The sequence below is a fragment of the Heterodontus francisci genome, chromosome 34 (genome assembly GCF_036365525.1).
Source record: "Heterodontus francisci isolate sHetFra1 chromosome 34, sHetFra1.hap1, whole genome shotgun sequence".
Lineage (NCBI taxonomy): Eukaryota > Metazoa > Chordata > Chondrichthyes > Heterodontiformes > Heterodontidae > Heterodontus > Heterodontus francisci.
Genome location: NC_090404.1, coordinates 17,932,872 through 17,957,607, shown reverse-complemented (window position 1 = coordinate 17,957,607; position 24,736 = coordinate 17,932,872). Strand labels below are relative to the sequence as shown.

General features: G+C 46.5%; 1 protein-coding gene across 1 annotated transcript; it reads left to right on the top strand.

Moving 5' to 3' along the window:
• Positions 1–9,632: 9,632 nt before the first annotated feature.
• Positions 9,633–23,400, top strand: LOC137349128 (zinc finger protein 271-like). Its single transcript, XM_068014508.1, has 2 exons — positions 9,633–9,705; positions 21,044–23,400. The coding sequence occupies exon 2, from the start codon at positions 21,410–21,412 to the stop codon at positions 23,189–23,191; it is 1,782 nt and encodes a 593-aa protein (XP_067870609.1). The 5' UTR covers positions 9,633–9,705; positions 21,044–21,409; the 3' UTR covers positions 23,192–23,400.
• Positions 23,401–24,736: the final 1,336 nt, after the last annotated feature.

Sequence of the window (24,736 nt, the reverse complement as noted above, 5' to 3'; positions counted from 1 at the left end):
ACACATTTGGCATGCAAGTTCTTTAATCGTGCAGGCTTTCTTCAACTACAGGAGGAAATAGGAATCTCTTGGTGCAGGATTTCTTTTCAAGAGAAAGAGGTGAGTTGTCTTCTCCTGGCAGGTCAATAAGTGAACTGACTTTTTTTAAACAGCTCAAAATGAAACCACAATTTTCCAGAAGCCCAGTCTACAAATCTTGGCTTGTCACTTCTCTTCAAATATCTCTCCAAGCCAAAACAACCCCTGCTGGGTTTTTATTTGAAAAAGGATGCCTTCCAGTAACTGTTTACAATTCCATTCTCAGTCCAAACCTTCTCATTATCTTCCATGGAAAAACAACCACGAATTTCAGCTTCTTCAAGATTCCAGATGAATCGATGTCCATAATTCAACTATAAGTCCTTAAAACATATTTTAAAAAAGTAATAGAAGCAATTTCGTAACAATGTAAACAAGGACTGCAGGGTGGATGGGCAAACTGAACATAGCACCATGGTACAAGAGGCTATTCAAGGGAGGGGGGAGTGAAAAGGAGTGCAGTAGTGAGAGGGGACACTATAGTCAGGGGGATAGATACTGTGCTCTGCAGCTGTGACTAGGAGTTCTGAAGGTTCTGTTACCTATCTGGTGCCAGGGTCAGGAAATAGGAGCATAGGAAATAGGAGCAGGATTAGGCCATTCGGCCCCTCGAGCCTGCTCTGCCATTCAGCTATATTATAGCTGATCTTCGACCTCAACACCATTTTCCTGCACTATCTCCATATCTCTTCATGTACTTAATGTCTAGGAATCTATTGATCTCAGTCTCGAACATACTCAATGACTGGGCCTCCACAGCCCTATGGGGTAGAGAATTCCAAAGATTCACCACCCTCTGAGTGAAGAAAACCCTCCTCATCTCAGTCCTAAATGGCCTGCCTCTTACTCTGAGACTGTGTCTCCTGGTTCAAGACCCCCCTCAGCCAGGGGAAACATCAACCCTGTCGAGCCCTGTAAGAATTTTGTATGCTTCAATAAAATCACCTCTCATTCTTCTAAACTTTAGAGAATATAGGCCCAGTCTCCTCAATCTCTCCTCATAGGACAAACCCGCCATCCCAGGAATCAGTCCGGTAAACCTCCCTCGACGGCAAGTATATCCTTCCTTAGGAGATCTCTTCGAGGCTGGGGAGGTCCTGGGTCTGGTCGGGAAAGGACGCAGCCCTCGTAGTCCACATAGGAACCAACGACATAGGTAGAACTAAGAATGATGTTCTGCTGAGAGAGTTTGAGGAGTTAGGGTCCAAATTAAAGAGCAGAACCTCAAAAGTAATCTCTGTATTGTTACCTGAACTACACGGCAATTGGCGCAGTGATAAACAGATTAGAAGGTTTAATGCATGGCTAAAGAATGGTGCGGGAGGCAGGGGTTTCACATCATGGGGCACTTGAAACCAGCACTGGGGAAAGAGGGAACTGTTCCACTGGGATGGCTTCACTTAATCCAGACTGGGACCAGTGTCCTGGACCACTGAATAGGGCTGCAGCCAGTGTTTTAAACTAATAAAGGAAGCGGGTGGTCGGGGAGGAGGTTCTGGGGAATGAGGATTCAGGAAAGGGTAAGTTAAAAAGCAGCAAGGGAAATGTCAAGGCTCGAGAGCAGAGCAGTGTTCTGGGTAAAAAAAAATAAGTAGAGTGGGTCAGGAAGGGACAGTGAGAGTAAAAAAAAAGTAATAGGGCATTAGTGACTGAGGTGACATCAGGGATAATTAGAAAAAAGTCAAAGCTAAAGGCACTATATCGGAATGCAACAAGCATTCACAACAAATTAGATGAATGAATAGCACAGATAGAAATGAATAGGTTTGATCTAATAGCCATTGCAGAGACATGGTTGCAAAGTGACCAAGGTTGAGATATGATCATTGCTGATTATCCACTTCAATGCCTTTTCCCCACACAATCCCCATATCCCCTTAAGTCATTGGTATTTAGAAATCTGTAAATCTCTGCTTTAAACATGCTCAATGACTGAGCTTCCACAGCCCTCTGGGGTAGAGAATTGCAAAGATTCACAACCCTCTGAGTAAAGAAGTTTCTCTGCATTTCTGTCCTCAGTGGCTTCCCCCTTACTTTGAAATTATGTCCCCTGGTTCTAGACTCACCAACAGGGGGAAACATCTTAGCTGCATCTACCCTGTCTATCCCTTTAAGTATTTTGTAAGTTTCAATGAGATCACTCTCATTCTTCAAAACTCTAGAGAATACAGGCCCGGTTTCCCCAATCTCTCATCATAGGACAGTCCCGCCATCCCAGGAAAAAGTCTGCTGAACCTTTGTTGCACTCCCTCTATGGCAATAATGTCCTTCCTAAGGTATGGGGACCAAAACTGCACACAGTGCTCCAGGTGCGGTCTAACCAAGGTTCTATACAATTGAAGCAAGACTTCACTACTGTACTCAAATCCTCTTGCGATAAAGACTAACATACCATTAGCCTTCTTAATTGCTTGCTGCACCTGCATGTTAGCTTTGACAAGGACACCCAGGTCCCTTTGTACATCTACACTTTCTACTCTCTTACCATTTAAGAAATACTCTGCACATCTATTCCTCCTATCAAAGTGGAAAACCTCACATTTTTTCCACATTATATTCCATATGCCATGTTCTTGCCCACTCACTAAGTCTGTCCAAATCCCCTTGAAGCCACTTTGCATCTTCCTCACAACACACATCCACAAACTTGGAAATATTACATTTGGTCCCCACATCCAAATCATTGATATTTATTGTCAACAGCTGGGGCCCAAGTACTGATCCTTGTGATACCCCACTAGTCACAGCCTGCCAACGTGAGAATTTATTCCTACTCTCTGTTTTTTGCCTATTAACCAATTCTTAATCCATGCCAATATATTACCTCCTATCCCATGTGCTTTAATTTTGCTAACTAACCTCCTGTGGGGAATTTATGAAAAGCCTTCTGAAAATCCAAGTATATTACGTCCACCAACTCCCCTTTATCAATTCTGTCAATAACATCCTCGAAAAACTCCAGCATGTTCGTCAAACATGATTTCCCATTCATAAATCCAGGTTGACTATGTCCAATCAGATCATTATTATCCAAGTGTCCATTTATCACATCCTTTAGAATAGATTCTAGCATTTTCCCAATGACTGATGTAAGGCTAACAGGTCTGTAATTCCCTGTTTTCTCTCTCCCTCCCTTCTTAAATAGTGGGGTGACATTTGCTACCTTCCAATCTGCAGGAACTGCCCCAGAATCTATAGAATTTTGGAAGATGATCACCAATGCATCCACTATCTCCATAGCTACCTCTTTCAACACTCTGGGATGTAGAATATCAGGTCCTGGGGACTTATCAACCTTCAGCCCCATTAATTTCTCCAATACAACCTTCTTACTAATGCTATTTTCCTTCAATTCCTCATTCTCCCTAATCCCTTGGATCTCTAATTCTGGGAGATTTCTTGTATCTTCCTCACTGAAGACAAAGTAATCATTTAGCTTCTCTGCCATTTCTCTATTTCCCATTATAAATTCTCCTGACATTGCCTGTAATGGACCCACATTTGTCTTCACCAAACATTTTCTTTTTACGTATCTATAGAAGCTTTTACAGTCCGTTTTTATGTTTTTTTTTGCTAGTTTACATTCATATTCTCTTCTCCCTTTCTTTATCAGTTTCTTGGTCCTCCTCTGGCAACTTTATAGGCCTTTTAAAAAAATCTTATACAATCCTTAACTTCCTTTGTTATCCATGGTTGACTGCCTTTACTTTTGGGGTTTTTATGCCTTGAAGGAATGTACAGTTGCTGTAAACTATGTAATAATTCTTTAAAGACTATCCATTGCCTATGTACTGTCATACTTTTTGATGTATTTTCCCAATCCACCTCAGCCAATTTGCCATTTATCCCTTCCTAATTTCCTTTGTTCAAGTTTAACACCCTGGCTTCAGATTGAACTACCTCACTTTCAAACATGATGTAAAATTCTATCATATTATGGTCACTCATCCCTAAAGGTTCTTTTACAACAAGATTATTAATTAGTCCTTTCTGATTAGATAATACTAGATCTAAAATAACCTGTTCTCTAGTCAGTTCCTCAACATACTGCTCTAGAAAACCATCCCTAACACACTCCAGAAACTCATCCTCCACAGCATTAGTGCTCATTCGGCTTACCCAGTCTATATTCAGATTGAAGTCACCAATGATTACTGTATTACCCATGCTACATGCTTCTCTAATCTCCTGATTAATACCATGCCCCACACTACCACTGCTGTTTGGTGGCCTATAAACAACTCCTAGCCATCTTTGCTGCCCCTTTCTGTTTCTTAGCTCCACCCAAACAGATTCCACATTTTGTTCTTCCGATCTGAGATCCTCCCTTACTAATGTACTGATCCCATCCCTTATTATCAGTACAACACCACCTCCTTTTCCTTTTTGCCTGTCCTTCCTAAATGTCGAATATCCTTGAATATTCAGTTCGAAGTCTTGGTCACCGTGTCGCCACATTTCTGTAATGTCAATTAGACCATTTACCTCTATTTCAGCCTTTAAATCATCTACCTTGTTGTGAATGCTGTGTGCATTCAGGTAGAGTGCCCTTAACCTTGTCTTCTTCAATTATTCTGCATTCTAAGCCTAGTTGATGCACACCTTTGTTTCACCTGCCTTCTAATGTCACTTGCTAATTTTCTACCTCCTGTTATCAGCTTTACTTACTTCCAATTTGAGCGACGTCTCAGATTCCCATCCCCCTGACAAGCTAGTTTAAACCCTCCCCAATAGCAGTAGCAAATCTCCCTGTGAGGATATTACTTAAGGTCCTGTTAAGGTGCAGCCCATCCAACTTGTACAGGTCCCACCTGCCCCAGAACCGGTCCCAATGCCTCAGAAATCTGATTCCCTCCCACCTACACCAATTTTCCAGCCACATGTTCAATCGATCAACCCTCCGATTCCTATGCTCACTAGCACGTGGCACTGGGAGTAATCCTGAGGTTACTGCTCTTGAGGTCCTGCTTTTTAATTTCCTTTCTAACTCCCTAAAATCTGCTTTCAGGACCTCATCCCTCTTCCAACCTATATCATTGGTATCAATGTGGACCACGACCTCTGGCTGTTCACCCTCCCCCAAAAGGATGTCCTGCAGCCGCTCCGTGACATCCTTGACCCTGGCACCAGGGAGGCACACACTATCCTGGAGTCACGTTTACTGCCGCAGAAACGCCTGTCTGATCCCCTGACTATCAAATCCCCTATCACTATTGCTCTTCCGCTCCTCTTCCTCCCCTCCTGTGCAGCTGAGCCACCCGTGGTGCCACGGACTTTGCTGCGGCTGCACTCCCCTGAGGAACCATCACCCTCACCAGCATCCAAAATGGAAAACCGATTAGTAAGCAAGATAGACTCGGGACTCCTGCCCTGCCTGCCTGCCTGGTTCTCTTCGACTGCCTGGCGGTCACCCATTCCCTCTCTGCCTGCATGCTCCTAACCTGCAGTGTGACTACCTCCTTAAACACGCTATCCACATAGTTCTCTGCCTCGCGGATGCACAACAGTGACTCCAGCTGCCGCTCGAGTTCCGAAACCCAGAGCTCAAGCTTCTACAGCTGGTGACACTTCCTGCAGACGTGTTCATCTAGGACACATGGTGCGGCCATGACTTCCCACATACCACAGGAGGTATATTCCACTTGGCCCAGCTGACCTGCCATACTGTAACTTTAAAAACTTTATTACAATTAGAAGTAGAATAACTTACCAGTTGCTCACCAATTAGCTTCTCCCCCTGTACCGAAGAGGCAGCTACTGGAGGCTGAAAAGAGATAGAAGAAAGAAAGGACCCCCTCCCTCGTGCACCGAACTCCCACTTTACACTCAAAGCAGCTTTCAGTGTAGTCAAATTTATTTTTCTTAATTTATGTTTCTCCTCCTTACCGAACTCCCACATTTACCAAACTCCCTTCTTCACACTCTGTGCCCTCCAACAGCACTGAGCAGCACAAGAGCAGGGGTCGCCCTGATAATAAAGGATGGGATAAAGACGGTAGAAAGAAAGGTTTTTATCTCAGAAAATCAAGAAGTACAATCAGTTTTGGTGGAGCTAAGAAACAACAGAGGCAGAAAACATTGGTGGGAGTTGTTTATAAGCCCCCTAACACAAGATGTAGTGTAGGGCAGAGTATAACTCAGGAAATCAGAGGCTCATGTAGCAAGGGTAATACAGTAATCATGGGGGGCTTTAATCTTCATATAGACTGGGCAAACCAAATTTGCAGTAATGATGTGGAGGATGAGTTCATGGAATGTATACAAGATAATTTTCCAGAGCAGTATGTTGAGAACCAACTAGTGAACAGGCTATTTTGGATCCAGTATTGTGCAATGATAAAGGGTTAATTAATAACTTTCTATAAAGGGGCCTCTAGGAAAGAGTGACCATAATATGATAGGATTTTAATTGAGTTTGAAAGTGATTTAGTTAAGTCCAAAATTAGGGCCTTAAATCTAAACAAAGTAGATATGAGGAATAAGTTGGCTGAGGTAAATTGGGAAACTATATTAAAAGGTATGATGATAGATCAGTAAAAGCTAGCATTTAAAGAATTAATACATAATTTGCAACAAATATACATTCCTTCCAGACACAAAAACCCCACAGAAAAAGTGGTCCAACCCCAGCTATCAAGAGGGGTTAAAGATGGTGTTAGATCAAAGGAAGAGGGTTATAATGTTGCCATAAAGAGTAGTACACCTGAGGATTGGGAGGATTTTAGGATTTAGCAAAAGAGGACCAAGAAATTGATAAGGAAAGAGAATAGAGAATATGAGAGTAGACTAGCAAGAGACTTAAAACGGCTTATAAATGTTTCTATAGGTATGTAAATAAGAAGAGATTAGATAAAGTAAGCATGGACTCATTAGAGGCAGAGGCAGGTGAAATTAGCAAGAATGAGGAATTTAAAGAAATCAGTATAAGTAAAGAAATAATACTCAAGAAATTAATAGGACTAGATGGCAACAAATCCCTTAGACCTGACAACCTGCATCCTTTTAAAAGGTTTTAAAAGAGCTAGCTGCAGCAATAGTGGATGCACTGGTTTTAATCTTCCAGATTAGATTCGAGAACAGTTCCCCAGGATTGGAAGGTAGCAAACATACATTGCTATTCAAGAAAGGAGGAAGAGAGAAAACAGGGAACAATAGGCCAGTTAGCCCCACATCAGTAGTAGGCAAAATGCTTGAATCTTAGTAGGGATGTAGTAATAGGGCACTCAGAAAATCATAATATGATTAAGCAGAGTTAACATGGATTTATGAAAGAGAAATCACGTTTGAAAAATCTATTGAGTTGTTTGCATATGTAACTTTTGGGATGGATAAATGGAAACCAATGCACGCAGTGTGTTTGGACTTTCAAAAAAGCATTTGATAAGGTGCCACACCAGAGGTTATTACATAAAATTAGGACTCATGGGATCTGGGTAATATATTAGCATGAAGTGAGGATTGGTTAATAGACAGAAAACGAGAGTAGGAATAAATTGGGACATTTTTAGGCTGGCAGGCCCACTAGTGGGGTACCGCAAGGATCAGTACTTGGGCCACAGCTATTTACAATCTATATTAATGATTTAGATGAGGTGACTGAATGTAACATATCCAGGTTTGCTGACAATACAAAGTTAGGTAGGAAAGTGAGCAGTGAGGACACAGAGGCTGTAGCGGGATATAGACAGGTTGGATGAGTGGGCAAGATGGATTACAATGTGGCGAAGTATGAAGTTATCCACTTTGGTAGGAAAAACAAAAAAGTAAAATATTTTTTGAATAGTGAGAGACTGAGATGTTTACACTCAGAGGGACCTGGGTATCCTTGTACACGAATCACAGAAAGTTAACCTGCAGCTACAGTAAGCAGTTAGGAAGGCAAATGGTATGTTATACTCCAGTCCCTTTGTGACAAAAGCTAAGAGTAAAGACGTCTTACTACAATTACACAAGGCATTGGTGAAGTCACACCTATAGTAAGTACTATATTCAGTTTTGGTCTCCTCACCCCAAGGAAAGACATAATTGCCCTCGAGGGAGTGCAATGAAGGTTCACTAGACTGGTTCTTGAGAGGTTTTTCCTATGAAGAGAGATTGAGTAGACAGTATTAAGACCACTGCTTTTCTTAATGACCTAGACTTGTATATGCAGGGCACAATTTCAAAATTTGTGAATGACACAAAATTTGGAACGATTGAGAACTGTGAGGGGACTTAGACAGGCTGGTGGAATGGATGGACATGTGGCAGATGAAATTTAGTGCAGACAAGTGATTCATTTGGTAGGTAGAATGAGGAGAGGAAATATAAAATAAAGGGTACAATTCTAAAGGGGATGCAGGAGCAGAGAAACCTGGGGGTATGTGTACACAAATCGTTGAAGGTTGTAGGGCAGGTTAAGAAAGTGGTTAATAAGGCATATGAGACCTGCGCTTTCGTCATAGAGACATAGAGTTATACAGCACAGAAACAGGTACTTCGGCCCACTGTGTCTGCGCCAGGCATCAAGCACCTATCTATTCTAATCCCACTTTCCAGCACTTGGCCCATGGCCTCGTGTGCTATGGCGTTTCAAGTGCTCATCTAAATACTTCTTAAATGTTGTGTGGGTTCCTGCCTCTACCACCCCTTCAGGCAGTGTGTTCCACATTCCAACCACCCTTTGGGTGAATTTTTTTTTTCCTCAAAGCCCCGCTAAACCTCCTGCCCCTCACCTTAAATCAATGCCCCCTGGTTATTGACACCTCTGCTAAGGGAAAAGGTTTCTTCCTATCTATCCTATCCAAGCCCCTCATAATCCTGTACACCTCAATCAGGTCCCCCCTCAGCCTTCTCTGCTCTAAGGAAAACAACCCTAGCCTATCCAGTCTCTCTTCATAGCTGAAATGCTCCAGGCCATGCAACCTCATGGTGAATCTCCTCTGCACCCTCTCCAGTGCAATCACATCCTTCCTATAGTGTGATGACCAGAACTGTACACAGTACACCAGCTGTGGCCTAACTAGCATTTTATACAGCTCCATCATAACCTCTCTGCTCTTATATTCTATGCCTCGGTTAATAAAGGCAAGAATCCCATATGCCTCCATAACCACCGTATCTACCTATGCTGTTGCCTTCAATGATCTATGGACAAGTACACCAAGGGTGTACTTCCTAAGTTCCCATTGGCGGAAGGATCCACAACCAGAGGACACCGATTTAAAGTGACTGGCAAAAGAGCAATGGCGACACGAGGAAAAACTTTTTCATGAATGGTTGGGATCTGGAATGCACTGCCTGGGAGTGTGGCAAATTCAATCCAGTAGAAATGAGTGGTAAAAAAATGCACAGGGTTATGGGGAAAATACGGTGGAGTGGGACTAGGCGAGTTGCTCTTGCAGAGAGATGGCACAGACACGACGGGCCGAATGGCCTGCTTTCACGCTGCAACCATTGTACGATTCCACTGAGCATGCGTGGGAGAGACTCCATTCGGCAGTTGAAACTGGGCATGCGCGTTAGTGATGGCGGGCAGTTACAACTGAGCATGCGCAGGAGAGGCTTTTCCTTTTGGGCAGTTGGAGCTGAGCATGCGCGAGAGAGGCTCTTTGGGTGGTTGGAGCGAGAGCGGAGCGGCTGCAGCAGGTAAGAGGGAGACGGGTTAATAAACCCTGGAGGGACGCACGCCCTGCGGGATAGCCGAACCCCGGCCAGACAAGACAGTTTACATATCCGCCCTTCACCCGCTGCTTTCCGTATTCGCGCGATCGGCTCCGGCCCGAGCCATGCGGCCCTCGGCGCGTGCGCCAAGCTCCAGGGCCGAGCGGGAAGCTCAGCGACTCAGGGAGCGTCTGTAAATGGAGGAAAAATGGGATCTGGGCAGGGAGCGTCTGCAAATGAAGGAGAAATGAAGACCGGGCAGGGAGCATCTGTAAATGGAGGAGAACTGGGGACCGGGCAGGGAGCGTCTGTAAATGGAGGAGAAATGAAGACCGGGCAGGGAGCATATGTAAATGGAGGAGAACTGGGGACCGGGCAGGGAGCGTCTGTAAATGGAGGAGAAATGGGATCTGGGCAGGGAGCGTCTGTAAATGGAGGAGAAATGAAGACCGGGCAGGGAGCATCTGTAAATGGAGTAGAAATGGGGACCGGGCAGGGAGCATCTGTAAATGGAGGAGAAATGGGGACGGGGCAGGGAGCGTCTGTAAATGGAGTAGAAATGGGGACCGGGCAGGGAGCATCTGTAAATGGAGGAGAAATGGGGACCGGGCAGGGAGCATCTGTAAATGGAGGAGAAATGGGGACCGGGCAGGGAGCGTCTGTAAATGGAGGAGAAATGGGGACCGGGCAGGGAGCGTCTGTAAATGGAGGAGAAATGGGGACCGGGCAGGGAGCATTTGTAGATGGAGTAGAAATGGGGACGGGGCAGGGAGCATCTGTAAATGGAGGAGAAATGGGGACGGGGCAGGGAGCGTCTGTAAATGGGGACCGGGCAGGGAGCGTCTGTAAATGGAGTAGAAATGGGGACCGGGCAGGGAGCGTCTGTAAATGGAGGAGAAATGGGGACCGGGCAGGGAGCGTCTGTAAATGGAGGAGAAATGGGATCTGGGCAGGGAGCGTCTGTAAATGGAGTAGAAATGGGGACGGGGCAGGGAGCGTCTGTAAATGGAGGAGAAATGGGGACCAGGCAGGGAGCGTCTGTAAATGGAGGAGAAATGGGGACCGGGCAGGGAGCGTCTGTAAATGGAGGAGAAATGGGATCTGGGCAGGGAGCGTCTGTAAATGGAGTAGAAATGGGGACCGGGCAGGGAGCGTCTGTAAATGGAGGAGAAATGGGGACCGGGCAGGGAGCATTTGTAAATGGAGGAGAAATGGGGACGGGGCAGGGAGCGTCTGTAAATGGAGGAGAAATGGGGACGGGCAGGGAGCGTCTGTGAATGGAGTAGAAATGGGGACCAGGCAGGGAGCGTCTGTAAATGGAGGAGAAATGGGGACCGGGCAGTGAGCGTCTGTAAATGGAGGAGAAATGGGGACCGGGCAGGGAGCGTCTGTCAATGGAGGAGAAATGGGGACGGGCAGGGAGCGTCTGTGAATGGAGTAGAAATGGCGACCGGGCAGGGAGCGTCTGTAAATGGAGGAGAAATGGGATCTGGGCAGGGAGCGTCTGTAAATGGAGGAGAAATGGGATCTGGGCAGGGAGCGTCTGTAAATGGAGTAGAAATGGGGACCGGGCAGGGAGCGTCTGTAAATGGAGGAGAAATGGGATCTGGGCAGGGAGCGTCTGTAAATGGAGTAGAAATGGGGACCGGGCAGGGAGCGTCTGTAAATGGAGGAGAAATGAGGACCCGGCAGGGAGCGTCTGTAAATGGAGGAGAAATGGGATCTGGGCAGGGAGTGTCTGTAAATGGAGGAGAAATGGGGACCAGGCAGGGAGTGTCTGTAAATGGAGGAGAAATGGGGACCGGGCAGGGAGCATTTGTAAATGGAGGAGAAATGGGGACCGGGCAGGGAGTGTCTGTAAATGGAGGAGAAATGGGATTTGGGCAGGGAGCGTCTGTAAATGAAGGAGAAATGGGGACCGGGCAGGGAGCATCTGTAAATGGAGGAGAAACGGGGACCGGGCAGGGAGCGTCTCTGAATGGAGTAGAAATGGGGACCGGGCAGGGAGCGTCTGTAAATGGACGAGAAACGGGGACTGGGCAGGGAGCGTCTGTAAATGGAGTAGAAACGGGGACTGGGCAGGGAGCGTCTGTAAATGGAGGAGAAACGGGGGTGGCTGGGCAGGGAGCGTCTGTTCTGAGCGTTTCTCCTCCATTTACGGACGCTCCCTGCCCGGCCCCCGTTGCTCCTCCATTTACAGACGCTCCCTGCCCGGCCCCCGTTTCTCCTCCATTTACACACGCTCCCTGCCCAGTCCCCGTTTATTTATTTTATTTATTTATTGATACAGCACTGAAACAGGCCCTTAGCCCACCGAGTCTGTGCCGACCATCAACCACCCATTCATACTAATCCTACATTAATCCCATATTCCCTACCACATCCCCACCATTCTCCTACCACCTACCTACACTAGGGGCAATTTACAATGGCCAATTTACCTATCAACCTAAAATAAAAGGAAAATACTGCGGATGCTGGAAATCTGAAATAACAACAAGAAATGCTGGAGCCACTCGGCAGGTCTGGCAGCATCTGTGGAAAGAGAAGCAGAGTTAACGTTTCGGGTCAGTGACCCTTCTTCGGAACTGATAAATGTTAGAAATGTAAAAGGTTATAAGCAAGTGAGGCAGGGGTGGGGCAAGAGATAACAAAGGAGAAGGTGCAGATTGGACAAGGCCACATAGCTGACCAAGAGGTCATGGAGCAAAGGCAAACAATATGTTAATGGTGTGTTGAAAGACAAAGCATTAGTACAAATAGGTTGTTAACGGACTGAATATTGAACAGCAGCAAGTGTAAATATGAAAAAAAAACAGTGGGTAAGCAAACTGAAGAAACTAAGATGAAATGAAATAAATGCAAAAGAAAATTGTAAAAAATGGAAAAAAGAAAAAATAACTAAAAATGAAAGTAAAGTGGGGAGCTGTCATGCTCTGAAATTATTGAACTCAATGTTCAGTCCGGCAGGCTGTAGTGTGCCTAATCAGTAGATGAGATGCTGTTACTCGAGCTTGCGTTGATGTTCACTGGAACACTGCAGCAATCCCAAGACGAGATGTGAGCAGGGGGGAGTGTTGAAATGGCAAGCACCGGAAGCTCAGGGTCCTGCTTGCGGACTGAGCGGAGGTGTTCCGCAAAGCGGTCACCCAGTCTGCGCTTGGTCCCCCCAATGTAGTGGAGACCACATTGTGAGCAGCGAATACAGTATACTACATTGAAAGAAGTACAAGTAAATCGCTGCTTCACCTGAAAGGAGTGTTTGGGGCCTGGGATAATGAGGAGAGAGGAGGTAAATGGGCAGGTATTACACCTCCTGCGATTGCAGGGGAAGGTGCCATGGGATGGGGACAAGATGGTGGGTGTAATGGAGGAGTGGACCAGGTTGTCGTGGAGGGAGCGATCCCTTCGGAATGCTGACAGGGGAAGGGAGGGGAAGATGCGTTTGGTAGTGGCATCACGCTGGAGGTGGCGGAAATGGAGGAGGATGATCCTTTGGATATGGAGGCTGATGGGGTGGAAAGTGAGGACAAGAGGAACCCTGTCACGGTTCTGGGAGGGAGGGGAAGGGTTGAGGGCAGAGGTGCAGGAAATGGGCCGGACACGGTTGAGGGCCCTCTCAACAACAGTGGGGGGGAATCCTCGGTTGAGGAAAAAAGAGGTCATATCAGAAGCACCATCATGGAAGGTAGCATCATCAGAGCAGATGCGTCGGAGAAACTGGGAGAATGGAATGGAGTCCTTACAGGAGGTAGAGTGTGAAGAAGTGTAGTCGAGGTAGCTGTGGGAGTCAGTGGGCTTATAATGGATATTAGTAGACAACCTATCCCCAGAGATGGAAACAGAGAAGTCGAGGAAGGGAAGTGTCAGAGATGGACCATGTAAAGGTGAGAGAAGGGTGGAAATTGGAAGCAAAGTTGATAAAGTTTTCCAGTTCGGGGCGGGAGCAGGAAACGGCACCGATACAGTCATCAATGTACCGGAAAAAGAGTTGGGGGAGGGGGCCTGAGTAGGACTGGAACAAAGAATGCTCGACATATCCCACAAAAAGACAGGCATAACTAGGACCCATGCGGGTACCCATAGCAACACCTTTTACTTGAAGGAATTGAGCGGAGTTGAAGGAGATGTTGTTCAATGTGAGAACAAGTTCAGCCAGGCGGAGGAGGGTGGTGGTGGATGGGGACTGGTTGGGCCTCTGTTCCAGGAAGAAGCGGAGAGCCCTCAAACCATCCTGGCGAGGGATGGAGGTGTAGAGCGATTGGACGTCCTCTACACTGGGGAGACCAAACGCAGACTGGGTGACCGCTTTGCAGAACACCTCCGCTCAGTCCGCAAGCAGGACCCTGAGCTTCCGTTTGCTGGCCATTTCAACACTCCCCCCTGCTCTCATGCTCAAATTTCTGTCCTGGGATTGCTGCAGTGTTTCAGTGAACATCAACGCAAGCTCGAGGAACAGCATCTCATCTACCGATTTGGCACACTGCAGCCTGCTGGACTGAACATTGAGTTCAATAATTTCAGAGCATGACCGCTCCCCATTTTACTTTCATTTTTAGTTATTCTTTTTTCCATTTTTTACAATCTTATTTTTGCATTTATTTCATTTCATCTTAGTTTCTTCAGTTTGCTTACCCACTGTTTTTTTTCATGTTTGCACTTGCTGCTGTTCAATATTCAGTCAATTAACACCCTATTTGTACTAATGCTTTGTCTTTCAACACACCATTAACATATTGTTTGCCTTTGCTCCATGACCTCTTGGTCAGCTATGTGGCCTTGACCAATCTACACCTTCTCCTTTGTTATCTCTTGCCCCACCCCCGCCTCACTTGCTTATAACCTTTTACATTTCTAATATTTGTCAGCTCCAAAGAAGGGTCACTGACCCGAAACGTTAACTCTGCTTCTCTTTCCACAGATGCTGCCAGACCTGCTGAGTGGTTCCAGCATTTCTTGTTTTTATTTCTGATTTCCAGCATACGCAGTATTTTCCTTTTATTTTAGGTTGATAGGTAAATTGGCCATTGTAAATTGCCCCTAGTGTAGGTAGGTGGTAGGAGAATGGTGGGGATGTGGTAGGGTATATGGGATTAATGTAGGATTAGTATGAATGGGTGGTTGATGGTCGACACAGACTCGGTGGGCTGAAGGGCCTGTTTCAGTGCTGTATCAATAATTAAATTAAATAAATAAACGGGGACTGGGCAGGGAGTGTCTGTAAATGGAGGAGAAATGGGGACTGGGCAGGGAGCGTCTATAAATAGGGAGGGGAAACGGTGGGGGGGGGGGGTGGGTTGGGAAGCTGGGCAGGGAACCTAAATTGTAGTGCCAGTGTACAGGATGTTGAGAGTAGTGAGGTCAGGGATATGGTTACAAGGACGCAAGAGGGCACTGGCAAGCAAGAACCTGGTTTAAAGTGTGTCTATTTCAACGCCAGGAGCGTCCGGAATAAGGTGGGTGAGCTTGCAGCATGGGTTGGTACCTGGGATCTCGATGTAGTGGCCATTTCGGAGACATGGGTAGAGCAGGGGCAGGAATGGATGTTGCAGATTCCGGGATTTAGATGTTTCAGTAAGAACAGAGAAGATGGTAAAAGAGGGGGGGGTGTGGCATTGTTAATCAAGGAGAGTATTACAGCGACAGAAAGGACGTTTGAGGACTCGTCTACTGAGGTAGTATGGGCTGAGGTTAGAAACAGGAGAGGTGAGGTTCCCTGTTGGGAGTCTTTTATAGACCTCCGAATAGTTCCAGAGATGTAGAGGAAAGGATAGCGAAGATGATTCTCGACAGGGGTGAGAGTAACAGGGTAGTTGTTATGGGGGACTTTAACTTTCCAAATATCGACTGGAAATACTATAGTTCGAGTACTTTAGATGGGTCAGTTTTTGTCCAGTGTGTGCAGGAGGGTTTTCTGACACAGTATGTAGACAGGCCAACCAGGGGCGATGCCACATTGGATTTGGTACTGGGAAATGAACCCGGCCAGGTGTTAGATTTAGATGTAGGTGAGCACTTTGGTGATAGTGATCACAATTCGGTTAGGTTTACCTTAGCGATGGGCAGGGACAGGTATATACCGCACGGCAAGAATTATAACTGGGGGAAAGGAAATTATGATGCGATTAGGCAAGATTTAGGATGCGTAGGATGGGGAAGGAAACTGCAGGGGATGGGAACAATCGAAATGTGGAGCTTATTCAAGGAGCAGCTACTGCGCGTCCTTGATAAGTATGTACCTGTGAGGCAGGGAGGAAGTTGTTGTGCGAGGGAGCCGTGGTTTACTAAAGAAGTTGAAGCGCTTGTCAAGAGGAAGAAGAAGGCTTATGTTAGGATGAGACGTGAAGGCTCAGTTAGGGCGCTTGAGAGCTACAAGCTAGCCAGGAAGGATCTAAAGGGAGAGCTAAGAAGAGCAAGGAGAGGACACGAGAAGTCATTGGTGGATCGGATCAGGGAAAACCCTAAGGCTTTCTATAGGTATATCAGGAATAAAAGAATGACTAGAGTTAGATTAGGGCCAATCAAGGATAGTAGTGGGAAGTTGTGTGTGGAATCAGAGGAGATAGGGGAAGTGTTAAATGAATATTTTGCGTCAGTATTTACAGTAGAGAAAGAAAATGTTGTTGAGAATACTGAGATTCAGGCTACTAGGCTAGATGGGATTGAGGTTCACAAGGAGGAGGTGTTAGCAATTTTGGAAAGTGTGAAAATAGATAAGTCCCCTGGGCCAGATGGGATTTATCCTAGGATTCTCTGGGAAGCTAGGGAGGAGATTGCAGAACCTTTGTCCTTGATCTTTATGTCGTCATTGTCGACAGGAATAGTGCCGGAAGACTGGAGGATTGCAAATGTTGTCCCCTTGTTCAAGAAGGGGAGTAGAGACAGCCCTGGTAATTATAGACCTGTGAGCCTTACTTCGGTTGTGGGTAAAATGTTGGAAAAGGTTATAAGAGACAGGATTTATAATCATCTTGAAAAGAATAAGTTCATTAGAGATAGTCAGCACGGTTTTGTGACGGGTAGGTCGTGCCTCACAAACCTTATTGAGTTTTTCGAGAAGGTGACCAAACAGGTGGATGAGGGTAAAGCAGTGGATGTGGTGTATTTGGATTTCAGTAAGGCGTTTGATAAGGTTCCCCACGGTAGGCTATTGCAGAAAATACGGAAGTATGGGGTTGAAGGTGATTTAGAGCTTTGGATCAGAAATTGGCTAGCTGAAAGAAGACAGAGGGTGGTGGTTGATGGCAAATGTTCATCCTGGAGTTTAGTTACTAGTGGTGTACCGCAAGGATCTGTTTTGGGGCCACTGCTGTTTGTCATTTTTATAAATGACCTGGAAGAGGGTGTAGAAGGGTGGGTTAGTAAATTTGCAGATGACACTAAGGTCGGTGGAGTTGTGGATAGTGCCGAAGGATGTTGTAGGGTACAGAGAGACATAGATAGGCTGCAGAGCTGGGCTGAGAGATGGCAAATGGAGTTTAATGCGGAAAAGTGTGAGGTGATTCACTTTGGAAGGAGTAACAGGAATGCAGAGTACTGGGCTAATGGGAAGATTCTTGGTAGTGTAGATGAACAGAGAGATCTTGGTGTCCAGGTGCATAAATCCCTGAAGGTTGCTAACCAGGTTAATAGGGCTGTTAAGAAGGCATATGGTGTGTTAGCTTTTATTAGTAGGGGGGTTGAGTTTCGGAGCCACGAGGTCATGCTGCAGCTGTACAAAACTCTGGTGAGACCGCACCTGGAGTATTGCGTGCAGTTCTGGTCACCGCATTATAGGAAGGATGTGGAAGCTATGGAAAGGGTGCAGAGGAGATTTACTAGGATGTTGCCTGGTATGGAGGGAAGGTCTTACGAGGAAAGGCTGAGGGACTTGAGGTTGTTTTCGTTGGAGAGAAGGAGGAGGAGAGGTGACTTAATAGAGACATATAAGATAATCAGAGGGTTAGATAGGGTGGATAGTGAGCGTCTTTTTCCTCGGATGGTGATGGCAAACACGAGGGGACATAGCTTCAAGTTGAGGGGCGATAGATATAGGACAGATGTGAGAGGTAGTTTCTTTACTCAGAGAGTAGTAAGGGCGTGGAACGCCCTGCCTGCAGCAGTAGTGGATTCGCCAACTTTAAGGGCATTTAAGTGGACATTGGATAGACATATGGATGAAAATGGAATAGTGTAGGTCAGATGGTTTCACAGGTCGGCGCAACATCGAGGGCCGAAGGGCCTGTACTGCGCTGTAATGTTCTAATTCTAATTCTATCTGTAAATAGGGAGGGGAAACGGTGGGGAGGGCTGTGCAGAGAGCGTCTAAATAGGGGAAATGGGGATTGGTTGATGGCAACTTTTTATATAGCGTATTTAATGTAATGCAACATCTTAAAGTGCTTCACAGGAGCTTTAGAAAGCAAAATATGACATTGAGAATGGAAAGAAATAGGACAAGTGATCAAAAGTGTGGTCAAAGGGGCTCGATTTTAAAGAATATCTTAAAGGAGTAACGGGAGTTAGAATAGCAGAGAAGTTATGGAGTGAACTCCCAAGCTTAGGTCTCGGCAATCGAAAGTGGAACAATTAAGATCAGGATGCTCACGAGGCCAGAATGAAAGGAGTATAGATATCTCGGAGGGTTATGGGGTGGGAGCATATTGCTGAGATAAGGAGAGGCGAGTTCATGGAGGAAATCGAAAACAAGGATGAGAATTTTAAAGTCAAGATGTCGTTTGACTGGGGCCAATGTAGGTCAGCAAGCACAGGGGTGAATGGGACTTCGTGCGAGTTAAGACACGGACAGAAGAGTTTTGGATGACCTCAAGTTTATGGAGGATAGAATGTGGGAGACCAGCCTGTAGCATGTTGGAATAGTGAAGTCTAGAAGTAACTAAGGCATGAATGAGTGTTATAGCAGCGTATGAGCTGAGACAGGGCGAAGTCGGGCAATGTTATGAAGGTGGAAACAGACATCTTAATGATGGTCTGAATATCAGGTTTGTAGCTCATCTTGGAGTTGCGAACAGACTGGTTTAATCTCAACTGTTGCCGGGTAGAGGGACTGTCCAGCCTAATCCCATTTTCCTGCTCTTGGTCTATTATCCTGTTGGTTAGGGCACTTAAGTGCTTTTCCAAGTATCGAGAAATGGGGACTGATCAGGGAGCGTCTGTAAATGGAGGAGAAATGGAGACTGGTCAGGGAGCGTCTGTAAATGGAGGAGAAATGGAGACTGGGCAGGGAGCGTCTGTAAATGGAGGAGAAATTGAGACTGGGCAGGGAGCGTCTGTAAATGGAGGAGGAATGGAGACTGGGCAGGGAGCGTCTGTAAATGGAGGAGAAATTGAGACTGGGCAGGGAGCGTCTGTAAATGGAGGAGAAATTGAGACTGGGCAGGGAGCGTCTGTAAATGGAGGAGAAATTGAGACTGGGCAGGGAGCGTCTGTAAAAGGAGGAGAAATTGAGACTGGGCAGGGAGCGTCTGTAAATGGAGGAGAAATTGAGACTGGGCAGGGAGCGTCTGTAAATGGAGGAGGAATGGAGACTGGTCAGGGAGTGTCTGTAAATGGAGGAGAAATTGAGACTGGGCAGGGAGCGTCTGTAAATGGAGGAGAAACGGGGACCGGGCAGGGAGCGTCTGTAAATGGAGGAGAAATTGAGACTGGGCAGGGAGCGTCTGTAAATGGAGGAGGAATGGAGACCGGTCAGGGAGTGTCTGTAAATGGAGGAGGAGTGATGTTCCTCCTAACCTCAACGGTGGGAAAATTATTGGAAAAGATTCTGAAGGATGGCATTAATTGTCACTCAGAAAGACACGGATTAATTGAGGACAGTCAGCCTGGATTTGTGAAGGAAGTTTATCTGACTAACATGATTGAGTTTTTTGAGGAGGTAACAAGAAAGGTCAATGAGGGTAGCACCTTTGATGTAGTGTACATGGATTTTAGCAAGACTTTTGACAAGGTCTTGCATGCAGACTGCTCAGAAACTGGCAACTTGGATCCAAAATAGTCTCAGTGGCAGGAAGCAGAGGGTAATGGTCGACGGGTGTTTTTGTGACTGGAAGGCCGTTCCCTGTGGGGTTCCGCAGGGCTCAGTACTGGGTCCTTTGCTGGTTGTGGTATATATCAATGGGTTTAGACTTAAATGTAGGGGACTTGATTAAGCAGTTTGCAGATGATATGAAAGTTGGCCATGTGATTGAGAGGGGAAAAAGGTGTAGACTGCAGGAGGATAACAATGGTGGGCAGAAAATGGCAAATGGAATTCAGTCTGGAGAAGTGTGAGGTCATGCATTTGGGGAAGGCAAACAAGGCAAGGAAATACAAATTAAATGGTGAATGTGAAAATTAGAGAATTGAGGGACCTCCAGAAAGTAGAACATGTAATAAGTTGCTTAAGAAGACATACGGGATACTTTCATTTACTGGTGGAGCCCTAGAGTATAGGAGCAGGGAGGTTATGCTAGAACTGTATAAAACAGTAGTTTGTCCACAGCTAGAATACTGTGCTACAGTTCTGGTCACTGCATTACAGGAAGGATGCAGAGGAGATTTATGAGGATGTTGCCAGGAATGGAGAATTTTAGTTATGAGGAAGGATTAGATAGGCTGTGCTTGTTTTCTTTGGAGCAGAGGAGGCTGAAAGGAAATTTATTTGAAGTGTACAAAATTATGAGAGAACTAGACAGAGTGGATAGGAAAAACCCACTTTGCTCAGCAGAGGTGTCAATAACCAGGAGGCATAGATTTCAAGTAGTTGGTGGAAGGATTAATGGGGAGTTGAGAATTTCTTTCACCCAGTGGGTGTTGGGGGCTGGAACTCACTGCCTGAAAGGGTGGGTGAGGCAGAAAATAAACACTTGGATATACACTTGAGGTACCATGACCTACAGGGTAATGGACCAAGAGCCTGGAAAGTGGGATTGGCTGGACAGCTCTTTCAGCTGTCAGGGATGGTTTAGGCTGTGAGTTTTTATGATGTCTATGCCTGGGGAGTCTGTATATGAAAGGGAAATGGTGACAAGTTAGGATCAAACCTTCACCACAATTGCGAGATATTAGAGGGAAAGCTTATAGGGAAGAACAGAGTATTAGAAAGTGAGGTAGAGTGCACACACGCAGCGAGAGTCAGCACCTTCAGGGGAGGAGAGAAAAATCAGAGCAAATAGGGGAGAAAAAAAGTGGGAGATGGTGCTTTTGGTTTGGATTTCAGCACAGGGAGGAGGGAGAGTGTGTGGGATGGAGATTTACAGCTTTGGGGGACCAAGAGACAAAAGAATGTTCCAGAGAAACTACGATTGTCTGTTCTGAATTTCTGTCTTGCACTGACTGTTTACAGTGTTTTGGCAAGCGTGGATTTGCAGTCGGGAAACTCAAACCAAACTTCACGTCGAGATCTGACTCAGTCACTCGGTTCATCAGGACCTGAATATCATCGGCCTTTGAATGTGGAAAGAGAAACGTTTGTCAGTCCTGTCTGTGGGAAAAGATTTCAAACATCAGTGTGACTGGAAAAGCACCGAGACACACACATACCCGAGTGAGAGTGTTCCACTGCACTGGTTGCGGAAAGAGCTTTAACCAGTTACGCAGCCTGAAAAACCCTTGTACCATTTGCAGCCGGGGGAAACCGTACACATGTTCTGTGTGAGGAGGAAGCTTCAACTGATTGTCCAACTTTGTGCAGGCGTCCTTGTGTCTCTCCATGAAGAAGCTGTGGAAATGTGCGGACTGTGGGAAGGGATTCACTCGGTCCTCCAACCTACGGAGACACCAGCAGGTTCACACTGGGGGGAGCCCATTTAAATCCTCCGACTGCGGGAAACGTTTTAAAAGCTCAAAGGACGTGAGTACACACCGGCACGTTCACACTGACACGCCGTTCCGTTGTTCCCAGTGCGGAGAGAGATTCAAGCAGTCGTCTGATCTTTTGAAACACCAGCAAGTTCACGCCGGGGGGAGGCCGTTCCCATGCTCCGTGTGTGGGAAGGGTTTCCCTAATTCAACCAACCTGCTGATACACTGGCGAGTTCACACTGGGGAGAGGCCGTACACCTGCTCCGTGTGTGGGAAGGGATTCACTCAGTCATCCAACCTGCAGACACACCAGCGAATCCACACAGTGGAGAGGCCCTTTAACTGCTCCGACTGCGGGGACAGGTTTAAAAGCGCCGAGGAACTGAGTACCCACCAGCTCATTCACACCGACAAACCGTTCTGTTGCTCTCGGTGTGGGGAGAGGTTTGGGCAGTCAACTGACCTCCTGAAACATCAGCATGTTCACACCGGGGCAAGGCTGTTTACCTGCACCAAGTGTGGGAAGAGATTCGCTAATTCAACCAGACTGCTGACGCACCAGCGAATTCACACCGGAGAGAGGCCGTTCCCATGCTACGTGTGTGGGAAGGATTTTCCGAATTCAACCAACCTGCTGATACACCGGCGAGTTCACACTGGGGAGAGGCCGTACACCTGCTCCGTGTGTGGGAAGGGATTCACTCAGTCGTCCAGTCTGCAGACGCACAAGCGAATCCACACTGTGGAGAGGCCTTTTACTTGTTCCGACTGCGGGGACAGGTTTAAAAGCGCCGAGGAGCTAAGTACCCACCAGCTCATTCACACCGACAAACCGTTCTGTTGCTCTCAGTGTGGGGAGAGGTTTGGGCGGTCAGCTGACCTCCTGAAACACCAGCGGGTTCACACTGGGGAGAGGCCATTCACCTGTTCCATGTGCAAGACGGGATTCACCAATTTAATTGACCTCCGGGCGCACCAGCGAGATCACCCAGGGAAGAGGCCGTTTACCTGCCGTGTCTGTAGAAAGGGATTCACTAATTCAACCAATCTGCTGAGACACCGGCAAATTCACTCAAGAGAGAAGCCGTTTAACTGCTCCGTGTGTGGGAACGGGTTCTTTTACCCATCTCGGCTGGAAAGTCACATGCGCAGTCACACTGGGGAGAAGCCGTTCATTTGCTCCGTGTGTGAGAAGGGATTTTCTAATTCAACTGAACTTCGGACACACCAGCGAGTTCACACTGGGGAGAGGCCGTACACCTGCTCCGCGTGTGGGAAGGGATTCACTCGGTTATCCAACCTGCAGACACACCAGCGAATCCACACAGTGGAGAGGCCATTTAACTGCTCCGACTGCGGGGGCCGGTTTAAAAGCGCCGAGGAACTGAGTACCCACCAGCTCATTCACACCGACAAACCGTTTTGTTGCTCTCGGTGTGGGGAGAGGTTCAGGCAGTCAACTGACCTTCTCGAACACCAGCATGTTCACACTGGGGATAGGCCACGCAGCCGCCCCATGCGCGGGAAGGCATCCGCTAAGTCGTCCGACCTTCTTACTCACCAGCATATTCGCACCAGGGAGAGGCCATTCACCTGCTCAGAGTGCGGAATAGGATTCACCCGTTCATCCAGCCTCACTGCTCACCAGCGAGTTCACACTGGAGAGACGCCGTTCACCTGCTTCGTGTGAAAGAAGAGATTTACTCAGTCATCTCAGCTGCTGAAACACCAACGAGTTCACAAATAACTGCAGGGGTTGTTTATTTTCTGTTATTGTTGCTGTTAATTACATCGAGGGTTGAACCATGTTCATTCTGACAGTTAAATGTTTGTTTCTGCTGATGTTAACCCATATAAATTGGTTGGAGTTTATTAATATTCAGTGTAAATGTCAAATAAATCAGCTTTGTTCTAAACACTGGGTTGTGAATTTGATTTTCCAAGAGGAGAGCAGTTGATATCCGACTGTACTATTTTTGGGCATTTTTCTCCTTTCTAACTCTAGACCATTTCTCATCCCTTCAGTTACTCTCCTGGGCAAGTCCCAGCTCCCCATACCTTCCACCAGAGTCCTCTCCTAGTCTCTGCAGGTTTAAATGGGAAATACCTGAGCCAAAAGGTGCAGCAGGGAAGTGGAGCAGCAAAGGGGGCTTGGCAGGGAGAGGTTCCTCTTCAACATGTATTAAAAGGAGCAAAACACGAAGGCCGGTTTAAAAAAAAAGTGAGCCCAGAAAAAGATCAAAAGCTTTCAAGTGAAGAACTGTGGTATGGCGGTGGCCATACAGAGCTTTCTCCGAGACTAAATCCAGGGGCCACTTCCACGATGGTTGGATGTAACCAGCGCAACACCTGGACCCACCAGTTCTTGTCCTAAAGTTGACTGCCCTGAACTATTTTTCTGAGAAAATCGGGCTCAGACCATAAAGGAGGGTTCCTTCAGTGAACATTCCACAAGGCTGTTTAGTGAATGGCTCCCCAAGATTTAAAAAAAGCATGAAATAATAAAGGACACAGCTAGTGACAACAGCGCTGCCAATAGTGGTGTTTATCGCTAACCAATAACCAGTAACTCCAAAGATTGAGATCCTAACCCCAGCTGCTAACCAGCAGTTAAATATGATGTAGGCCAGTTGTGTTAATATTGTCTGTGATGTCAGTGAGGATGCAGGCTGACTGCATTGTCAATGATCACGCCAAACTGCTAAAAAAAAGTCATCCAGAGAAACCTTGAACGAAGCCAGAAGGGAGCTACTTTAATTGAACAGTCACAAGAAGCAGGTAAAAGCCAATCTGGCTAATTACCACTCCATCAGTCATTATCGATTATCAGTAAAGTGATGGAAGGTGTCCTCTATCGTGCAATCAAGCAGCACCTACCAACTCACTGATGCTTAGTTTGGGTTCTGTCAGAGCCACTTGGTTCCAGATCTCATTACAGCCTTGCTCCAAAAATGGACAAGACAGCTGAATTCCAAAGGTGAGTGACCGCCCTTGACATCCAGGCAGCATTTGACTAAGTGTGGCATCAAGGAGTCCTAGTAAAATTAGTCGATGGGTATCGGGGGGAAAATCTCTCCATGAGTTGGAGACATACCCAGCACAAAGGAAGATCGTTGTGGTTGTTGGAGGCCAAACATCTAAGCCCAGGGCATCGCTGCAGGAGTTCCTCAGCTTAGTGTCCTTGGAGCTATTCAGTCAGTCCCACTCCCTGGCTCGATTTCCCGTAGCCCTGCAA